The sequence below is a fragment of the Agelaius tricolor genome, unplaced genomic scaffold, assembly GCF_023055355.1.
Source record: "Agelaius tricolor isolate 1412-34295 unplaced genomic scaffold, bAgeTri1.0.p SCAF_2, whole genome shotgun sequence".
Classification (NCBI taxonomy): domain Eukaryota; kingdom Metazoa; phylum Chordata; class Aves; order Passeriformes; family Icteridae; genus Agelaius; species Agelaius tricolor.
In genome coordinates, this window is record NW_027269262.1 from 60,704,949 (window position 1) to 60,723,468 (window position 18,520).

Sequence of the window (18,520 nt, forward strand, 5' to 3'; positions counted from 1 at the left end):
ACCCACTTTTTACAGAAAACTTTGAAATGTAAGCATGTTCTTCACACATACAAAAGACCTGCTGTGACATACAGCAAAGGAGTCACTACAACTGGACATCTGCATTCCTCACTGTGAAATTACAGATGAAAACACTTCTAAAACCACAAGCAGCTTAAAAGAATGGCAGAACATTTAAGAAGGCACCAGATTTTCTTTAGACATTTAAAAAGGCACCAGTCATGCTTTGTTTAGTTATATTATCCTTTATTATTTTACAATGTATTTCAAAAACTTTTACAGATGCCTTAAACTGTTCTACAAGAGCTGCAATACTGTCATAAAAGCACATCTACAGACCGAATGCACAAACGAACTGTAATACCTACTGGTATTGAACCATTAATATCCAAAGGGTGTAGTCTTTTAGTAAATAGATGTGCAGTAATGCAAATGCAAACAGATGTTAATGCAGAAAAACAAAACTCTGCATTCATGGCTATAGAACAGAGGACTTTTCAAACACATTTGGTACTGTAACATTCTAGACAGCAATATGAAGAGCATTACATATTTAAAGCAATACATGCCCTGAAAAGCCTGTATTTTCAATCTGTGCGTGTAAACCTGAATCAAAAATAAACTAGATATATTAAAAAACATGAGACATCTAGTCTGCCAACAAGATTTTGGGTTTCTTTTTTTCCCCAGAATGACAATTAACCTGGGTGGGTGAACTCTGACCTGCATTATTATCATTATTATTATTATTTTACATTATCATATCCTCAGCATTTCTGTAGGACTACGATGGCCTGTGGGTTTTTTTATTTATTCCTTGTGCATAGGCACAGCAGAATAACTTTGATACATTAAATTTCTTTTCTGAGTCTCCAAGTGGTAAATATGATTCATATTATAGCAAATACATTACCACAAAAAAGCACTATATAACAACATTTATAACATGTTTCAAAGTTCTCAGCTGTATTTCTCTGGTGCAACAAAGCAGGGGCACTGCAGCTCTCAAGCACTGTGTATTGAATCCTCTCAGGCACAGTGTTTACTAACAGCTCAGATATATGTTATTCTCTACCTACAGAAGTTTTGCTTTTATTATCACTTCTGCTCACAGGAATTACTAGGACATCTTTAGACTTATACTGTCTGTAAGTTACAGGGCAAAGCCAATTGTTTGCATATGTTTTTAAGCCAAGCTGATGTATTTTCATGGGAGTCTCATGAAAGACATTAGGAGGAAACAGTAATTGCACATCGAGATTGTTAGGGGGGAACAAACAAAAAAAAGTCAAAATTTACGTGTGGCACTGTGGCAAAAGAGGCATTCTATCCTGCTTTATACTTCAAGTTTAAAGTTTTAGTTACCATTAAATATTTCCTAACAGTAAACACCATTTCTTAATCAAATATAGTCTACATTCCTCTATTCTCTGCAGGCAGAGCTGCAAGGGGTCATCACTACATTAGACCACAGCTTTTTCTGCTAGTCTTCCCAGCTAGCCTAAACAGCAGTCAGTGGTATTTATTAGTTATATATATGTATATATATAAGTCAGTCACACCCATCATTACAAATATGTTCTAGTTTATTTACTGTACAATGTATGTATACATATTTGTGTTTTTTCAGTCCCTTTTTTCTTATCTTAAGCACTCCAATAGTTAAGGGCAGGCTGGGAAAAAAAATCAATATACATAAAAGGGTTACATATTTCAAGTCTGTAGTGATTCTAGTTTTAACAGCAAAAGGGGGGATCCTCGTGCTCATGCTGTGAACACAGCTGGCAAAAACAAAGGCCAAAAAAAGAGGCAGACTGTATTTTTCTCTGGAGTCAAAATCTAGAAAATTGAACAAAACAATGTTAGTCCAAAGGGATGTAGAAATGAATAGGGAGTTTCATTCAATGTAGAACTGGAGCTATTAAGAATTTTCTTTCACAGAGGCCCTGAGACGAGTTGAATGGATTCTCTCTACCATGTGTTTCATGTGAAGTCAAACTTAACTTAAAGCTCTATAGGTATAGCATAAACATTTGGTATATAAGAGTGGACCCATTTTTAAAAAGTGAAGCAATAAAATCTACATGAAAAACTAATGAAGGAACAATTTGATTGGAGGCCTCTGTCCTTTGACCCCTGCCCTATCAGGCTTAACGTCCAATAAAATGTAAAATGCAGCATACGTTTGCTTAATCTAAAATTTTCGCGATGATTTATTGCAAATTGCACTTGGCAGTTCACCACACCAATGGAAAACTGGCCCCCTTATTGGTTCATTCACACAGTCTTTCAACACCAAACACAAGTCACCAGTAGAAAGATCTTGATAGAAAGTTTGCTGCTGTGCTGAGCCAACTTGCTGCACCTTCTGGGTGTGAGCCAACACGAGACACTGCTTTGTCCTGCTCCTTAGTAGGGCTCTCATCTTCTGGCAAATACTCAGGTAGATCTGTGTTCTGCTCTACTTCCACTGGAGTATCTTGGAACGGAACTAGCATCTGGTAAAACACAACAGATTAAAATTATGTCAAATGTTGCAACTGAAAAGAATGAATCAAAGTTATAATATACATAATATACATGTTCAGGGTGACAGGCATGCATATTGTGAAACTCCTCCGCATTGCCCTATAGAGCAAGAACATAAATGGAACCTACTATGCTTAGAAGAAAGACAAGAAAAGCTTTGGCTTAAAAGGGAAGAGAAAGTATCAAGTAAATACAACTATCTTTTAGCGTAGTAGTTATGAAAAAAAAAGCACATCAGCAACACCAACCAAGAAAGCCCACCACTGCCATTGAGACCCTTTTCATATTTTTATAGAGATAATCAGTTACAGTACTTTCATCCTTCTTCTGAACAATAATTTCCATGTAACTGTTCTATGGATTTGTATCCTGACACAGGAGATCTTTGAGTCTCTTGTACTGGATGTGTAACACTCATGCTTAAAAAATTTTGCCTACTACCAGATGTTATGGGCACAGAGGAGCTGATATTGAAGATACAGCTGAGCTGTAACAATTGGTATTTAGAAAGAAAGAGATCCTACCTCCTCACCACTTTCACTTTTCACAACTTGCTGTGCCTTCATAACTTTGGTTGATGCTATCGCTGTTGCCAGCGCCTACAAACACACAGAAAAAAGCAAGAGCTCAGTGCAACAGAATGCAATAACGTGAGGGTCTGGAGGGTTACAAAGCACTTACCTCTGCTTTTAAATCTGAGCGAATTCGGACCACACACCTTTGAACAGCCATTTGAAAGGTAAAACTAATAACACCTTTAATTTTCAACAAGGCTTCTTCACAAAGATTCCTTCGAGACTGAAAAACAAACAAAGTCCCACAACTAAAAAACATACCCTGTGACAATGCTCACAATTAATTGTGTTCCTGTATGTCTCAAAGTACATGGTTACAAAAGTGTGCTTGAGTAACAGAAAAACTAAGACTTACATTTTAGTGCACAAATATTAGACTCTCTTGCTGCAAAAGAAAATTTGCTTACACTTTAGAAGTCAAAGAAGGATGGAATCAACTGTAAATAATTAGAGAAAAGTGCTGAAAAGCAAAGAATGTTTTTCTCTGTGTGATCAGCTAAACAGTCCCCTCTGGTTAAGGTCTGATTGACTGAAGTGCTCATTGATGAGTAGTTAGTGTTTAAGTTGCTATTTATCAGACACCTTGGCTCCATACTGACTGAATGCATCAAAGCAGCTGTTGTACCTTTCAGCTGCTTCATCTGTGGCAGCTCACAGACATCATGGCACAGCACATGCTTAATTCTTATTTTAAAGGGAAAATACTTGGTTGATAACCCACAGAGTGTTATGTTTAAAGCAAGTGACATCACCTACTGTGCTGTAACATTACATTGACCCGTGCTAGTTGCATCTGCTACATTACCTTAGAATGTTCCATTTTTTTCCTTTTAATATTTGCACAACATGGTTGCAACAAAAAGAATTAAAGTATACTTGGAGAGACTGCTAGCACAGAAGGGGATAAAAAAAGATGGACTGTATCAGAAATAAAGTGACAGCCTTTAAAACAGGTTTAAAATAATTATTCACCTTTTTTTTTTCTGTAAGGTTTTAAATAATTAGTTATTTCAAAGTATATTTGCATTAGTTACCAAATAATCACTAGTCAGTATTCACATGTACAACAAGCAAATTAAATTCTTTTAATCTCTGGAAGAATGAACTGAAGCAGTTTGGGGTTTTTTTTAGCAGTCTAGCATATATATTGAAACAATTCATTTGTGTAAGTTTACGTATTGAAATAGCTAACATTTTTGAGTTTTCCAAAACATACCTTTGTCAGATAGGCTACCTTTACTATAGAAAGGAAATATTTGATGCAAAGATGATAGGCTGCCTTACACAAGTGAAAATTGAAACCTACATCTGGACACAGGAAGCAAAACTTTCATAGCTTCTTAGCCTAAAAAAATCAATTCATACATGGATGTGTAGCAATTCTGTGACAGATTTCAGCTTTTTACTCTTAAGATCCCAGGTGAGTCAGAGGCACCTCAGTTTAATTCAAAATGAGGCTTTCCATGATCAGAAAACTGGTGAATAATTTCTTAAAAGAAAAAACTTACTAAGGTCCACACAAACTCTGTAAAAAGCTGGCAGCTTGGCAGCCACCAGCATTGCTGCACAGACATACTTTGCAAAAGGCATTTCACAGGCAGGTAGCCGCAAACCCAGCAATACACAACTAAACATACTTCTGCATGGTACTCCTGAAGCATGGGCACAGGCAAAATTTAGGTTATTTCCTTACACATCAAACCCTGATTACCATGCCTCTTCACAAATACTACTATGATGTACAGACTAGAAAACTGACTGAGGGGCATGCCACAAACTCCTGAGCTACTGCCTTGTTTTTTACCTTTATCACCAAATTTGATTATTAGATCTTAAAACACCACATTAAAGAACAAATGACCTTTCCCCTCTCTTCCTGAAACAATCAATTATCTACTATTTGAGGTTTTGAAATCCACAAGCATTTGTAGGACCTGCAACCATTCCTGACAGCAGTTTCCATTTACAAATGTAAATGACTGAGAACACCGTGTCTAAAGCTCTGTGTTTACTCACTATGCCTCTCAAACTCATACATGCAGCCTAATATTCTCTGCTACTTAAGTCAGGAATAAACTATTGAATGAAACTAAATGGCTTTTGTTGCTCACAAGCTTTAACACCCTCCCAGTCCCAACTTATCATAACACTTAATTACAGGGATGTTTAACTTCTGGTGAGCATCTCTTAACATTTCTTTAACCATCTGATGAAATACAGAGCTACATACACCAGCTATCTCAGGCTGTGCACAGACAGACCTTCCTTTAACAACAAGCTAGGAAAACATGCTGGTGTGATCTACCTGCAGTTTTGCTCTCTAAAGATGAGTATCTAAATACCCTATACTTTTTCACAGTATCTTTACCTCAGCATTGCAGAGAGAAAACTCCACAAATATTGCTAAGTTCCATTTGTTGAAGAAAAAGACATGCTTTTAAGATAGAATTGGACTACAAGCAAAACATCTAAACTCATGAAGTAGAAGTGGATGAAATGTCTTGCTTGGAGATACCTGTAAACAAACAAATCAACTACAAGCTTAAAAACAACAACCTATGGGACTGAATTTAAAAAATTTCACCGAGTAGCAAAGCCAATGGTGTTGACAAAGCACTGCCTTTCTAGCTAGAGCAAGTGCTGGAAGGCCAAAACTGTAAAAAATATTTGTATAAAGTGAGCTAGAGCAGCATGTTATTTCTAAAGGAATTAACGATGGTCTTGTGAAAACAGAACAGTGGGAATGCTGTTGGTAAACTAGGCCCGTGGACATGCTTACTTGGCAGAATGTAAAGCAACAAAGCAAAGGATCAGGTTTGATCATTTAAAATGGGTACAAAACTGAAAGATACAGAGTCCGGAGGGCACTTGTGGATAACGTGCTTAAACAGCCTACATGCTGTTTGGCAGCCGTAAAAAGGCAAACATGGCCCTGGGGTCTTATCTACAGGGGTATGGTAGATAAATCTGTAGAAGTTATTCTGACATTACATAAAGACTCAGTGAGACCTCATTAATTCAAATGCCATTCTGGTCACTACAGTAGAAAAGATCTCACAGACAATGAAAAGATGCAGCAAAACCAGCTCAAAGAAAATACAGCATTGCTAAATTACGAATAATAAAAAAACTCCCAGTGTCTGAAATCTCTTAACTAAAAGGAAACTTTTTTTAGATCAACACACTTATACAACTACAAGAGATCCTTAAGTGAAAAATCCTGAAGGCACCTTGTCCATTCTATTCTTTCTTGAAAAACCATCAAGAAAACTGCCTTAAAGCTTCTTCTTTAGGTGTTCTGAGTAAGCTGAATTTATGCAATATTTTATACATATCTCACGCTTCAAAATACAATTCACAGAAATTACTGACAATTAATGATGTCACACAGGGAGCCTCACTGGATTTCTGGAATTAAAATAAATCTCAGTACAGCATGCCTTATTTACACAAACTCTGAAGGTTTCCTTACCGAATCATCAAGGCCATCTATATGTAAAACCACTGTCTTGGCACGCTTATTTGTGCTGCCAAGGAAAAACTGTGCTTTCCGCCGACGATAATTCATCTCATTCACATTGTCCATGTCTGACATGTTGGAAGACTGAAGGATATCATAGACTTCAGAAGCCAGGAGTTTAGTCTCTCCTGGTGTAGTGGTCCTGAAAGAAAAAAAGGGACTAAGATTTCCACATATTTGTTTTCACATTAGTACTGCAAAAAGCTGTTGATTACATCCTTGCAACTGGAATATTCCACACGGTACAGTCAAGACCTGGCAAAAATGTTAAGTAGGAAGAGCAAAAATTGGGTAAAACTATTTTCTTTTCCTGATTCTAATTTTTATGTCAATTTGTTGATTCTATGCTCATTATAAACACATCTGTTCTCAAACAACATGAACACAGTTTACATCAGTTTGACAACTACAAGCCAAACATGGTAGTAGACGGTCAGTGTTCCAGGGTTACTTTGTGTTGAGCTTTATTTTTTTATAACTTCTCCAATTGCCTTGTGACATGTTTTGTTTCCCACTTTCCTTGCTACATAAGAAAAATAATTTCTCTGCAGAACTGGCATCTTTCCCGAAGTTTTCTTCTCCAAATTTATTGAGCATCAGCAGCACAGCAGAAACACAAATTTTCTTGAAGAATCCAAAGGTTATTTCTGATTAGACTAAAATTTATGGTAGAAATTATATGATAGCATTTTTTTTAGATAGAAAAAAGTAGATAATAGACTCAACATATACTGAATTGTTAAGATTTAATTAAAACTAATTTTAATCAGGTACTAATATAAATCTGTAGTCCAAATTCAGCCCTGTTTTAATTATGCTAGTGACTTTAAGCTTTGTGTAGGAACAAAATTATTACTGCATCAACTTGCAATTAATTTTAAAATGATGAATGACAGCTCTGCTGCTTTGTTTAGCAAACACTAAGTACGTAACAAGTACCTTTAGATTTATTTTTTTTTTCATTTGACTTCCTTAATTACCAGCCATTAAACACATTTTCCATCCTACCATATGGACAAGAGAGAATACTAAAGCAAGCATGTTAGGAGTTCTTGGCTTGTGGGGGTCTCAGCTAGCCTTTTTTTTTTTTTTTTTACTTCTCTGCACCTTGTTTTGAACAGCACCCATTTGAAAAGGAAAATGTCAGTTCTTGTGATAATACAGTAGATTAACAACATTCAGAGGGGAAAAAAAAGAAAGATAAAAAAGTGGTAATAAGCAAATAACCAAGACCTAGGAAAGGGAAAGCATTCCAACATATGTTCAGTTTTAAATACATGCTTATGTTCTGCTTTCCTATACTGAGAAATCACTTATGTTAATTCACAGAAAAAAGTGCTGGGAACTCACCAAGATTTCAACTTCATCCTTCCATCATTTATTAGATAAAGTAATAGAACTGATGATAAAGCCATGCAACAGGATGTCCTGAGATAGTAATAAAACAGCTTTTGCTAAAGTGATAGCTTATCAAGAGATTAAGGAATTAACCCACCTATTATTAGTTTTGCCAATTTCTTTCAACAACAATCCTGTCAATATCAAGTGATTTACAACAGACAAGTTTTATTTTTGGTAAATTTAAATACAGCTCACTAAGCAAACTACTGAAAATGTCACTACATTTCCACCTACAGCACCCACTATGCAGTTGGTAAGGGGTTTTGCTTCAAAACAATTGTACTATTGCATCAGAGAGTTAAAAAAAGTCAGAAAGACAAATGAGAAATAAAAGCATTCTTAATACTTGCCATAATATATGTGTGTATATATATATACATATATATACTAACCCATGCAAAATAAAGAGAATTTAAAGCTGTCACTATGTCAGCAAATATAAAATATTCAAATGCCTAAAACAAAAAAGTCAACAGTGGTTTTCATATATGTTTTATTCTCCCAACATTATAGCTGGCACAGTTCTTGAAAACTAATGATCTGCTATTAACTGCACAACTGAAACAACCTGTTGACTTCAAAACACAAAAGTAAACTGGGTCTTATTTGACACAGTTATTCCAAGATCTTCCTAAAACAAATCTATACTGATAAATTTTATGAGCATACACACATACACACACTCTCAAAAAGATACTCAGATAATTTCCTGTATTTTTCCAAACAGAGGATTACCACTATCTACCACTAAGTTACCCTTATTACCTTTAAAAAAAAACCCCAAATGCAAGACTTTAATCTTATTTAAAGAGAATCAGCAATAAGCAACTGACTGTGTAATAAAAAGCAGTAAGAAACTCAGACACTACAGGACCAAGGACAATGGCTGCCACTTAGAAATAACAGACTGAACAATAAACTCCAAATAATAAAATCCAAAGTGAAGGTGTGCACCTTTACACTGCAGAAACAAAATACTACACTTCCAGCAACTCAGTTAAACAAAGATGCCCAGAATTCCTGACAAAACCTTCTACAATTTAAAATATACTAGTAAAATGAGTGAATACAAGTTTTCTGTTAGTCTGAATACAAGCAACCTGTTATTCTGTCATTAAAGCAATTTCTGCAACAGCTGTAAAAATAACAGAAACATTTATATCTTAATATCAGATTAGATAAAAGGAAATTTTTAATGATGAACATGGTGAAACACTGGCACAGGTTGCCCACAGAAACATTAGATGCCCTATCTCTGGAACCATTCAACATCAAATTGGAAAATTCAGTTGCAGATATCCCCCCACTCATTGCAGGGGGTTTGGACTAGAGAGAGGATCTTTAAAGGTCCCTTCCAACCCAAACTACTCTATGATTCTATGATCTTTAAGGGGAAAAAAACACCTATCTGGAAGTAAGTATAATAAAGCCTCTTGGTTGCAAAACCAAGGTGATGTTCAGTGGTGAGTCTGTTTCCTTACATACTATATTCCTAATAAAAACAAATACAATGAAACTGAACATAAAATGAAACCACAAAACAGTGGAAGTTTTGGTTTTTTTCTAAAACTACTGTAACTCATGGGCTGTGGTTTTGTTGCCTAAAATGAGAAAACTTTAGGGGAAGAGTTCTGAGGGCACTGACACCAGTCCTCCCAGCACCAGTGTGTCAGCAGTTTCAGATAACACTGCTCACAGCTGTGTGAGCCAGCCTCCTGCCACCATCAGAGCAGCACATAGGAACTCTTGCTCTCTCCCACTCCAGTATGGCACTTCAGTCACCACTGAAGGTGCAGGTGCATACTATAAATTCACTGTGCAGCTAGAGCTTGTCTGAGAACACTTCATCATTGAAAATCTCACCAAGAGACACAGTACAGCCCCCATTGCTGGAGGTTTTCAAGATACAGATGGACAGGACACAAGATAGTCTCACCTAGGTCCCCTTTCCCAGATCATCTCCTAAGGTCCCTTCCAAGCTGGGTTGTTCTGTGATTCTATGACTAGTGTGCTGCTAGCCTGCTAGGGAAATGGCAGCATCTACTTAGAGCACAGAAACAGTTGGCAAGAGTTGGTTACCATCTCTTTCAGAGGCGGTAACATCTTACATTACTTCAGCAAGACTCAGAAGATGCCTGTCAGAAACTCAAGCCTTCAGTCTTCACTGTCTTCCTGAATTCCTGTCATCCTAGATTGCTGCCTGTCCTTCCATCATGTTTACCCAAGGCTGGCTGTGTAAGAAATATGAACACAATCCAATCCAAGTGACACGTGCTGTATCTGTCATAAGAGGATACAAGAGGATACAAGAAATAGTTCTCATTTTCTACACTATTATTAGAAATAACTTTTTAAACATGGTCCAAGTACTGCAGAGGTTTTATTAGCATGGCAAGACATTTTTTGAAGTTTTTGCTAACCTTAAAGGACATGAAAACTAATGGCTACAACTCCATTATGTGGGCAGAATATGGATGCTAGGAAAGAATGTGTAACCAGTGTACAGCATTATGGCTCTGACTGAAGTAAACACACAGCATCATAAATTACAACAGAAGGGCATGACAACCTTCCTACCATAGCTTTATCTGATGCAAAGGTAACAGAGACTTAGTTTCTTCCTTTAGAACAAGCACAAAGACTGAGAAAGACTAATATAGTGATTTTCCCCTTTTAGAGAAGGGCAAGATGTAAATAAGTTTATAAATGCATACATGGGGGCGTGAGACTGTAAAAGATAATCTTATCCTTTTTTAAGCTATAATATTTTATGCATATTTTTAAAAATAAACGTGTGTACATACTTGTAAATTACATACTAACTCCTGCACCAGAGGAAACATGCAACTGTAACTCTACTCAAAGTAGAGCAGACCTGTGCACAAGCACAGGAACTATTACATGCCTTTCCTTAGTGGCATCCATTGTGCCCTAAAGACACATTAGCCAAACATGTAACACACTGCAACACCATTTCATTACTGCATTTCTACTGAGTTCATAACCTTGACACAGGAGGTTTCCAAATAAAAGAGGGGATTTTTCTTTACCCAAGACTCAATTACATCCCAGACTCTATTGAAAGGAGATTTATGTCATTTAATCCCAGAAGTTTCACTTCTATAGTAATTCTGCTTTTGGATGTACTTGGTCAGTCTCCCCACTACCCACAATAAAGCTGGCAAAGTTAATTGTCCATTTATGAAATTTCAAGGCTCTGATAATATCTGAACCCCTGGGAAGGTGATGGAAAAAATCTGAAGGTGGTCAGGAAGGGTGAACCCAGATTCACAAAGTCATACCTGGGCACCCCAAGAACCTTCTACAATGAAACAACTGGCTTCACTAGGATGGGACAGCAAATGGCTACTTGTCTGTTGACACTGGCCCTTACACAATTCCCACAGAGAAGCTGATGCAGGATGGACTGGCTGACCAGATTGAGATGGGACTGAAAACTGGCTAGATAGCCAGGCCCAGAAGGTGGTGATCAAGGCCACGAAACCCAGCTGGAGGTCAGTATCTAGCAGCCTACATCAGGGATCAACACCAGGTCTCATTCTGTTCAGTATCTTCATTAACTATCTGGGCCACAATGGACCCTTAACAAGATGTGCAGATGACACAAAACAGGAAGGAGTGACAGATACATCAGACAGCTGTGCCAGACAGACCTCAGGAGGCTGGAAAAAAGGGCTGACAGGCATCTCATCACGTTCAACAAGGGCAAGTGCAAAGACCTGCATGTGGGGAAGAACAGGCCCAGGCACAACTCAGATCAGGCACAATCTCTGAGTGAGCAGCTGGAAAGCAGCTTTGCAAAGAACCTGTTCAACACAAAGATCAGCATCAGCCAGCAAAGTGCCCCTGTAGCAGAGGTTACTGGTTATCCTGGGCTGCACTGGCAGGAGTGCTGCCAGGAGATAAAGGGAGGTGATCCTGCCTCTTTCATCAGCAGTGGTGAGGCCTCACCTGCAGTGCTGTGGCCAGGTCTGGGTTCCCAGTACACAAGATGTATGAACACGCTGCAGAGTCCAGAAAAGGGTCAGGAAGATGATTACAGGGCTGATGAGAGAAGGGAGAGAGATCTGGGATGGATGAGTCTAGAGAAGGCTTGGGGGGAGCTTATCAATGTACATAAATACCCAAAGGGGTTGCAAAGAGGACAAAGCCAGGACCAGAGGCAAAGGGCACAATCTGAAAAATCAGGAAACACTTTTCCACTGTGAGGGTGACTGAGCACTGGCAGAAGCTGTCCAGACAGGTTGTAGAGTTTCCATCCTTGGAGATACTCAAAAGCTGCCTGGACATGGTTCTGGGCAAGGTGGTTTAGGTGCCTATGTCTGAGTAGATGGGAGCTGGACCCATGACCTGCACAGGTCCCTTCCAAACTCAATCACTCTGTGAGTCTGTGAACACATATCATGAAGTCACTAAGTAAATTCAAACAGCAATATACATGGAGCACATCTATTTTTACCTACTTGTAAAATTTAAAAAATTACCTACTTTCAGATTAAGAATATTTTAGAAGATAGGCTTTATGTAAGTAAAGCAAAAATTTATTTAATTTTCTGCCAACTATTTTCCTTACACATTGTCTTCCAAAGAGTTCTGCATGACAGCTTACATAATTCTAATGCATTTGAAAATTACTAAGACTGATTTCAGGAACTTCCTGCTCTCATATTTAGAGTTAGAAAAATTTAGGACTGAGCAGTGAACTCTATCTTAAAGCATCATGAACTAAAGGCAAGATGAAATGTAAAAAGGAAGGCATCATTCTCAAAGTCATTAGAACTTGTCATTTGGTACTGCTGATGTTTTCATCTTCCTAGAATCATCCTTGAATGGTTAAGGTTGGAAGAGGACCCTGAAGATCATCTAGTTCCAACCCTCCTGCCACGGGCAGCAACACCTTCAACTAGACCAGGTTACTCAGAGCTGCATCCAACCTGGCCTTGAACACCTTGAGGAATGGTGCATCCACAACTTCCCTAGGCAACCTGTTCCGCCTTAGGTTATAGCAAGATCTTATTACACACACTCATCACAGAAAAACTACACCTTATAATAACAATTTAGAAACTTTTAATACAAAACTTAAAAATCCAATAGTTCACTGGTTCAAACATGACACTGACTTCAGGAGAACACTGCTCCCAGGTTTCTCACTCCAAATATATAGTTTTTTGTAATTCTACTTAGCACAATAACTGTGTTCAGTAAATAAGAGTATAAAGCCAAAGATGAGTTCACACAGGCAAACTAAAGAAATATTTTAATCTCAAGTATAGAGACAACATAGATCAAAAAGCCAGTATATATAAACTCACTCAGTTTACACTGTTAATCTCTGAATCTGATGTAGCTCAACAGTATTCAATTTGTAATTTATGGACAATCTCAGCCTGGTACTGATGGGCCTGTTTTCTCCAGGGTTGCTCATGAGCAAGAGAACCAAAGACAGAGAGAGACCATTCTCAGCTTTTAGGTTTAGAATTGGGCATCACTTGCATCTCAAGGCTGACCTGTGAGGCTGTGCTGCGCAGAACCAGGAGCTGAACTCAATGGTCCTTGTGGACCCCCTCCAACTGAGGATGTTTTACAATTCTCAGGAGACATAGAGAAGAACTACAGCTCATTCCCCTCCTCACAGAGAAGAGCTACAGCTCATTTGTCTAAACTGAGAAACCTCAGTGAGAAAAGGGCAACCAGAGGTAGTCTCTATGATAGAACTCACAGCCCAGAACTCTTAAGATCCAAGCAAGGAAATTGATACAGAAGAATGGTACATTTGCAGTACACCACTTACATAACACTTTTCACATAGAGAGTGTCTGCACTATATATATTTTCAGTTGGCATGGCTCCGTAAGTAAGGGAGCACGACATATAGCCTTACAAATCATGGACAAAGGCTGTGATACAGCCAAAGAGTAATGTGGACATGCACTGTATGGCTCATCACTGAGCTCTTGCTCACTAATACTTGGGAAACCAAATAAAGAAAAGAGCAGCTCTGTAAAAGCAAAAAGAAAAGTAGCTAACAGTGGTGAAGGAAAGATAAACTCTAAACACAAAATAAGGAAACAGATCTAGACATTTTAAAACTAAGTAAAATTTCCTGTATTGACATCTCAAGAATTTTACATAGTAATGGACAGTAAAACCTTAAAATGCAGATCTGTAAAAAGAATCCACAACACAATTCAAGTCTAACGAATATGAAGAGTTTGAAGATGAAAAATATCTTCATTACCCAAGTTAAGGCTCCAATATTTGACAAGACCTTGGCAAATGCCATCCTAAATAACCTACTCATAAATTAAAAGTATAAACAACTCTCTGACTTAACTTACACTCACAGAAGAATCCTAAATCACTGAACATAACAAAGGACTGAATGTAATTTTTCCTTCTAAAACATTAGTTTGAGAGACCTCATCTACAGAGTGATGCAAGTACCTTTCCAAAAAGTTAGAGAAAACCTATCATCACATAAAAGCAGATATTTTCATTTGATCCCAATCCTCTTCATACATGCAAGCACTCTCCCTATATTTTTCCCTAGGACCCTGAGTAGTGATATTTTCAACCATAATCTTATTTCCATAACAAACTTAATTCATTACAATGCATATAGTAGCCCATATGACACAAAAAGCACAAGTAAGAATTTCATGGATTGACACAAATTCTATCACTGTTTTATCACTGTTGGGCAAGTGCATGCATATCAGAACATTTAAAGTATATACACAGTAGAGATTTATTATTTAGTCATGGGTAACAAATGGCTAGTCAACATATACTCAGATCACTATGCTTTAAGATCACTCATGTATTTGTTTCCAGGGAACAATTTCTTTTGGAATACTTTCTTCCTATATTTAAAGACAGAAGTTGTTTCAGCAACTAAAGGGAGCAGTAAGCTGCAAAGAGTTGTTACATTCTGTAAGAGGAGGCTGGGAAATCACTAATCTTTGATTTTAGAAGTGAGACACAGTGATTGACATGGTTTTGATGAAAACTTTGAGCATGAATGACAACCCTAAAGAAAGAGCATGGTATTAGAGAAAAAGCAATCTGTTTCAAGACACTTATCTGATCTAGCTGCTTTTCTGCCTGTTCTGCTCCAGTGCCAGGGCAAGATTCTTTCTTATCTCCACGAATGCTGCTCTTTCTTGTAAGCTTTTAGTGCATCCCGTGATGCAGTGGGCTCACTCATAAGCACATGACTGCTCTCCTGACTCCTGCCAGGCAGCAGGCACGTTATTTGAAAACAACTTGAAGAGTAGTGTTACTTCAGCACACACCTTCTCAGAATACTGGTATGGTGCTACTACCATGCTACACCTCAGTTCCCTCTAGCCCCAAAAACACAGCAAAGACCAGATAATATCACAGAGCAGCTGACAAAATGATTACCACCTGCTTTCTGAAAAGAAAAAAGTCAAAATCCTGAAGAATACAGACAGCAGGATCCTTGTGTTGGTCAATAACAATATAGAAAGCATAGTGATGGATCAACAACAGGAAAAACAATTTGAAGGTATAGAACAGGAAAAACAAGAGAACCTGTAGGACTGGGCAAGCCTTAAGTGACAGAATAAGCAGCAGCACCATGGATCTTCAAACCCCAAAACCAAGCATGTGGCCTGCTCAATGAACCTAAGCCCAGCCTGAGTACAGCAGTGCTATGTGCCTACACTCCAGTGGTATCAACCACGTGCTCCAAGGCGGCTGCACCACAGCAACAAGGCAAGGTCACACATTTTCCTACACTGCTCCCTAGAATTGCAAGACACCTTTCACTTGGCAAGCCTTCCACACACTACTCATGTCACAGCTGTGACAATTTGACCAGGAGACACTAAACTAAAAAGCTTGTAATGAACAAGGAAATTGGATATCTTAAGGCTGACTTTGTACTTAACAAGACATATTCCACTGAAATTAGGAGCAAGGATTGGATTTCACAATGCCACTTCCAGCTCAGTTTACATCATATACCCACTGACCCTGAAGATGTACAAAAACCCCATGAAATTGCTGGGATGTCCTGAAGACTGTTGACAACAAGCAAACAAAAAAGCCTAAATATTAAAAAAGTTTTAAGTAAGAGTAAAATCACAGTACAATCCCACTAACTGCTGTAAAATCAGCAACTGTGATTAATTTAAACATTTAGCAAATTGATTAATTACCTATACTTAAAACATTTTCCTGATTCATTCTATTGTCCTCTGATCACAAGAATGAACTTCCAAGAACAGGATAACGGATTTGAACATATGCCATATGCTTAACCCAGCTATTCATCCAATTTTGTTTAACTCTTGCTATTTATACACTAAATGGAAAATCAACTTTTGATCTCCCACAGCTTGGTATCTACCATATGGACATACTCTACATTAAAAAAAAAAAAAGATGCAGGGCCTGTTAACTCAACTACACTCAAAAGGCTTCATAGCAGCATTTGCTAGACAAGAGTACACATAAAAGACAAACTCCATGTTGAAATTCACAGTAGCTAATTCCAACATCTTGCCTGCTAATGAACAGTAATAATTTCATGGATGGCAAAAATCATGTTTGTTATAGGGTTCCAACAAATTGCATCGGGGCTAAAAAAAAGAAAATTCTTAAGGGCAGCAATTGTCTCTGGTTCTTTACAATGAAAAATGTAAAATGTCGGCATTAAAAAGCCAGCTCTTCCTGGGGATGATGCTATGGTGACCAGGTAGAACTATTGGCAGTGCTGAAATCATCTCAGTACAGAAGAATTTTAGAAACATCTTGGAGGAAGCCAACCATTTTCTTGTGTTATCAGCATGCTAACAGCACTAAGTATATAATATAATAATAGTTGATTATAGTCCATAATTATCTGGAAAGTCCTTTTATATCTTAAAATCTCCACTGTTTATTTCAGTTTTTAAAAGTAAGGTTCATCTGATTATTTCACTGGAGAAAAGTTTAAAAAAAAGAAAACAAAGGGTTTGAAAGCTCTAAGATTCAGGCTTCCCTGAACAAAGCCTGTAAAAATAATAAGAATTACACTCCAGCAGCAACCTGCCCCAGAGGAAAAAAAAAAGCAGGTTTAATCTATGTAGGCATATCTATGTCTAAGCTTTGTATTTGATTAATTTGCTAATATAGTTAATATTAATTCAGTAGAGACTCAAAGTAGGTAACTATTCAAACGTTTTCTTCTCCTACTCTTAAACTACTTAATTATTAGCAAGGAACTGACTTTTTTATTTTTAAGTAAGCCAGTATTAGCAGCTTCATTTCTAGTCAAAGGGACTGCAGTCCCCATGCAAAATAGGTTAAAGCATACAAGAAGGTTTAAAAAAAGTGCTGTGGGAACTTGATGATGTACTGTATAAATACAGCATGTGCTAACAATTTTAATTTGTTTCAAGTTATTAGATAGGACTTTCTACTGCAAAATCCAATGGAAATCCGGCCAAAAGATATCATAGCAGGTACTACAAAACAACAAAGTATCAAAACATATTCCTGGATAGAAATACATCCTGTTGAAAATCACATAAAATTTACTTCCTTCTGAAATAACAGCTCCATCCAGAAACTACTAATGAAGGCTGTATCATCATTAGTAAGTTCCTTTGTAACATTTATTGCCTGTAATATCCAACTGAAACCATGTAAGTTCTAATCACACACCAGCACCTTACTATGTTTATTGATCAAGCAGCCCTCAGAAAAGAAGAGTAATAAAAGGGTAATCCACTTATGGTTTCTTAGAAAAAAATCTGCAATTTTTTTGGGATGCTTACTATGAAGGTCAAAGACCAGGGACAAATACCACCTGTGGACAAGGTCACTGTAAACCAAATGTAGACATTTCACACTGGTAGGAGAAGGTGAGAAATCTCAGAGTGCTAAGAATGTATCAATGCCCTCTTTGTAAGTAAATGACTCCAGCCTACAATACTGTCAATCCACACCTGCACTAGTATTAAATACTTCACCACACAATTTGTTGCTTTAATTTCAAAGCATCTTCAGCTTTCTTAGCTCTTAATTTTAGCAAGCATAAGTAAAAATCAGCATATTGAAGAATCTACCTCAGCAGTTTTTCTTGTAAACTCAATAGTCACCAGAGAAGGTCACTGTATTCCTGAAATGCTTTCACCACCAGCTGATGACAAGGTTTATCAAGCATTAGAGGCACCCATACCATTAGAGGCGTTGCCATTACTAATCCTGACTCTTATGCCAATCCCCTTAAATCTCTACCATCCAACACAGGTACAGAACTGCCCCACAAAAAGAAAAGAAGCTGCCTTTGGCAAACCATGTCAGGCAGATCTTGAGGCACTAAGTTCAGCATTAGTATTTGTTTCCTATCCTACAGTCAGCAGTTATTTAAATATCAACTCGGATTCTTTATTTTTTAACACATCATAACATTGTATCTCACTCTGTAAACCACTTCATTTTTTTATAATCAACATTT

The 18,520-nt window shown here is 37.5% G+C and overlaps 1 protein-coding gene across 2 annotated transcripts in view; it reads right to left on the reverse strand.

Annotated features, from left to right (window-relative positions):
- Window positions 1–225: 225 nt before the first annotated feature.
- ARMC1 (armadillo repeat containing 1) overlaps window positions 226–18,520 on the reverse strand; it is a 34,047-nt gene continuing 15,752 nt past the window's right edge. For both annotated transcript variants that reach the window (XM_071420295.1, XM_071420286.1), the window contains exons 4-7: window positions 6,577–6,766; window positions 3,211–3,327; window positions 3,054–3,128; window positions 226–2,498 (exon numbers count right to left, since the gene is read on the reverse strand). In XM_071420295.1, the coding sequence (XP_071276396.1) occupies window positions 2,307–2,498; window positions 3,054–3,128; window positions 3,211–3,327; window positions 6,577–6,766 (574 nt within the window). In that variant the 3' untranslated portion in view covers window positions 226–2,306. The remainder of the gene's footprint in view (window positions 2,499–3,053; window positions 3,129–3,210; window positions 3,328–6,576; window positions 6,767–18,520) is intronic.